Source organism: Emiliania huxleyi (assembly GCF_000372725.1).
Source record: "Emiliania huxleyi CCMP1516 unplaced genomic scaffold EMIHUscaffold_73, whole genome shotgun sequence".
Taxonomy (NCBI): domain Eukaryota; phylum Haptophyta; order Isochrysidales; family Noelaerhabdaceae; genus Emiliania; species Emiliania huxleyi.
This window is the reverse complement of record NW_005196528.1, coordinates 500983-503239: the sequence shown is the minus strand read 5'-3', so window position 1 is coordinate 503239 and position 2257 is coordinate 500983. Positions and strand designations below refer to the sequence as shown.

Genomic DNA, 2257 nt, shown 5'->3' with positions numbered 1-2257 from the left:
CTCTCTAAAAAAAACAAAAAAACCCGCGCAAAAAGCACGATTCTCAAGTTGGGCCCTCAGGCTCCGACTGGTCACGTAGAGCATAAAAGACAACCTGGCGGCTAGACTAATTAGGAAGCTTTCGGAGTCGCCGGTGGATTTCGGGCCTTTGATGCGTCGGTACCGCACCGTTGCTGGCCCCGCGCCGCTCGTTCTGACTTCCGCGATGGACAACCTCATGAGCTTCTCCGAGGGCGCCGACCCATCCAAGCAGCGAAAGTCGAAGTCTAACCGCTGGAGCGGCGCCAGCAACAGCGACGGGTCGAGCGACAAGGCGGCGCCAGCCGCCGCTGGCGCGTCCGCAATCAGCGATATAGCGGCCGGGCTCAAGAGGTTTGAGCTGGAGCAGTCACGGCTGAAGAAGGCTGCCCCGCTGCCGGCTGCAAAGAAGGCGGCGGCGCCGGCCGCGCCGGCGCCGGCCGCGGCGGCGCCGGCGCCTGCCAACGCCAAAGCGGGCTCCCCAGACGACGCTGACTGGGTCTGCACCGGCTGCGCGGCACGAGGAGAGGACGGCACAGTGCCCAAGGGCTTCAAGTTCTGCCCCATATGCGGTGACTCCTTCCACGGCACGCCCAACCCAAAGGCCAAGCCGCCGGCCGTCGCGGAGGAGTGGCAGTGCGAAGGCTGCGGCGAGGTGAGCGCGAAGCGCCTCCCCGCCCGCCCACCCCTTGCGACGCCCCTCCGCCTCGCGCGCGCCGCGCCAGGTGTCCATCGCGGGCTGGTACTACTGCTTCGAGTGCGGACGGCCGCACGGCGCGCCAAAGCCACCGCCGCCTGGCGAGTGCGGCGGCTGCGGCGAGTATGTGAGCGCACCCGCCGCTGCGGGCCGAGCCCCGATTGCCGAAGACGCGCCCCGCCGGCCTCGCTCGCCCGGCTTCCCTCGCGGTTGCGCCTCTGACTCGCCCGCGCTGCCCCTCTGCCACAGGTACCGGAGGGAGACCTGTGGAAGTTTTGCTGGAACTGCGGCACGGCGACCGGGGAGTGGGATAGCGGCGCCAAGGGGCGCGCCGCGCGGTTCGAGACTAACGAGGAGCTGGGGGACTGGACTTGCCACGGCTGCCGCGAGGAGGCGGCCGCACTCCCCGCTCCTCTGGCCGCCTGTCGCGGGGACAGGAGCCCTCTCCGCGCTGCTCATCCCACATCCCACCCCGCCTCGCGCCCTCGGCGGCAGGTTGCGGGGACGAGATACTGCCCGTGCTGCGGTGCGCAAAAGCCGGGCTGATGGGGACAGCGGGCCTGGTCGGCGCAAGTTTTGCCGCCTCGCGCCTCCTTCTTCCTCACCCTCATTACGCATGTGCATCCCGAGCGGCGGCGCGCCGGCTGTGCCGTGTGTCCCTCTCCCTGTGCGTCCCGGTGCGCTGAGGCTCGCCGCCTGCTCTAGCCGGAGAGGCAGCAACAGACCATAAGATACTACATGATCGGCTTTTTTGTGCGCCGCGAGACTCCCTCTTGCGCCGCCGCGCCGCCCCGCCGCCGCCCGGCGCAGCCCCAGCTGTGCCAGCATACATGGAAATCTCTGCGCAACATCGGAAGATCCTTGGACTGTAGATCGTAGATGCCTTTGAGATCTCTTAAGTGGCAAATCTCCTGCCAAGAGCTGCAGTAGATTGAAGAACTGGTGGAGGCAAATCTTCTCCGGTGTAGATGCTCGAGAGAGGAGTCTGAGATGTCGAGTTGGTGCGTGCAGTCGCTTGAGATCTTGCGACAGAGGTGGAGATTCTGACTTCGCGCCAAAGGCGCCTAGAGATCGTGTGGGCCGACTGGAGATTGCAAAATGGCGCGAAAAGAGGGTGGAGATCCTTTTGCATTGTGAATGAGTCCATAGCGCATCTCCTTGAAGGTTTGAGCCCCCCTCCTCCCCCGGGCCCCCGAATCGACAGTGGAGATTGGAGATTGGAGATGGAGATCGGAGATCTGACTGAATCCGGCCTAAGATGACGACGTTGGAGATTGGAGATTGAAGATGGAGATCGGAGATCTGACGGGATCCGGCCTAAGATATAGCGACGCTGGAGATTGGAGAGTACTGGAGAGATGGAGATCGGAGCCCCCCAGCCCCTAGTGGTGTCTCATCGATTTTTTGTTTTGTTTTTAGATAAAGGTCTGTGCGCGGACGGCCCGGGGAGCCTGCGGCGCCATTTTAATCTGCGCTCCTCTTTATGGCCTGCGGCGCCTGGCTTGAGCTTGGAAGTGTAAAACGAGTCCGCCAGGGCGGTCT

The 2257-nt window shown here is 64.3% G+C and overlaps 1 protein-coding gene across 1 annotated transcript in view; it reads left to right on the top strand.

Annotated features, from left to right (window-relative positions):
* Positions 1 to 205: 205 nt before the first annotated feature.
* The window catches only part of EMIHUDRAFT_453064 (hypothetical protein), a gene marked incomplete at its 5' end in the record, with an annotated part of 3068 nt that continues 1016 nt past the window's right edge, over positions 206 to 2257 (top strand). The window contains 7 exons of the mRNA XM_005761021.1: positions 206 to 300; positions 324 to 372; positions 548 to 673; positions 744 to 842; positions 965 to 1139; positions 1211 to 1419; positions 1453 to 1526. Coding sequence (XP_005761078.1) covers positions 206 to 300; positions 324 to 372; positions 548 to 673; positions 744 to 842; positions 965 to 1139; positions 1211 to 1401 — 735 coding nt within the window. The 3' untranslated portion in view covers positions 1402 to 1419; positions 1453 to 1526. The remainder of the gene's footprint in view (positions 301 to 323; positions 373 to 547; positions 674 to 743; positions 843 to 964; positions 1140 to 1210; positions 1420 to 1452; positions 1527 to 2257) is intronic.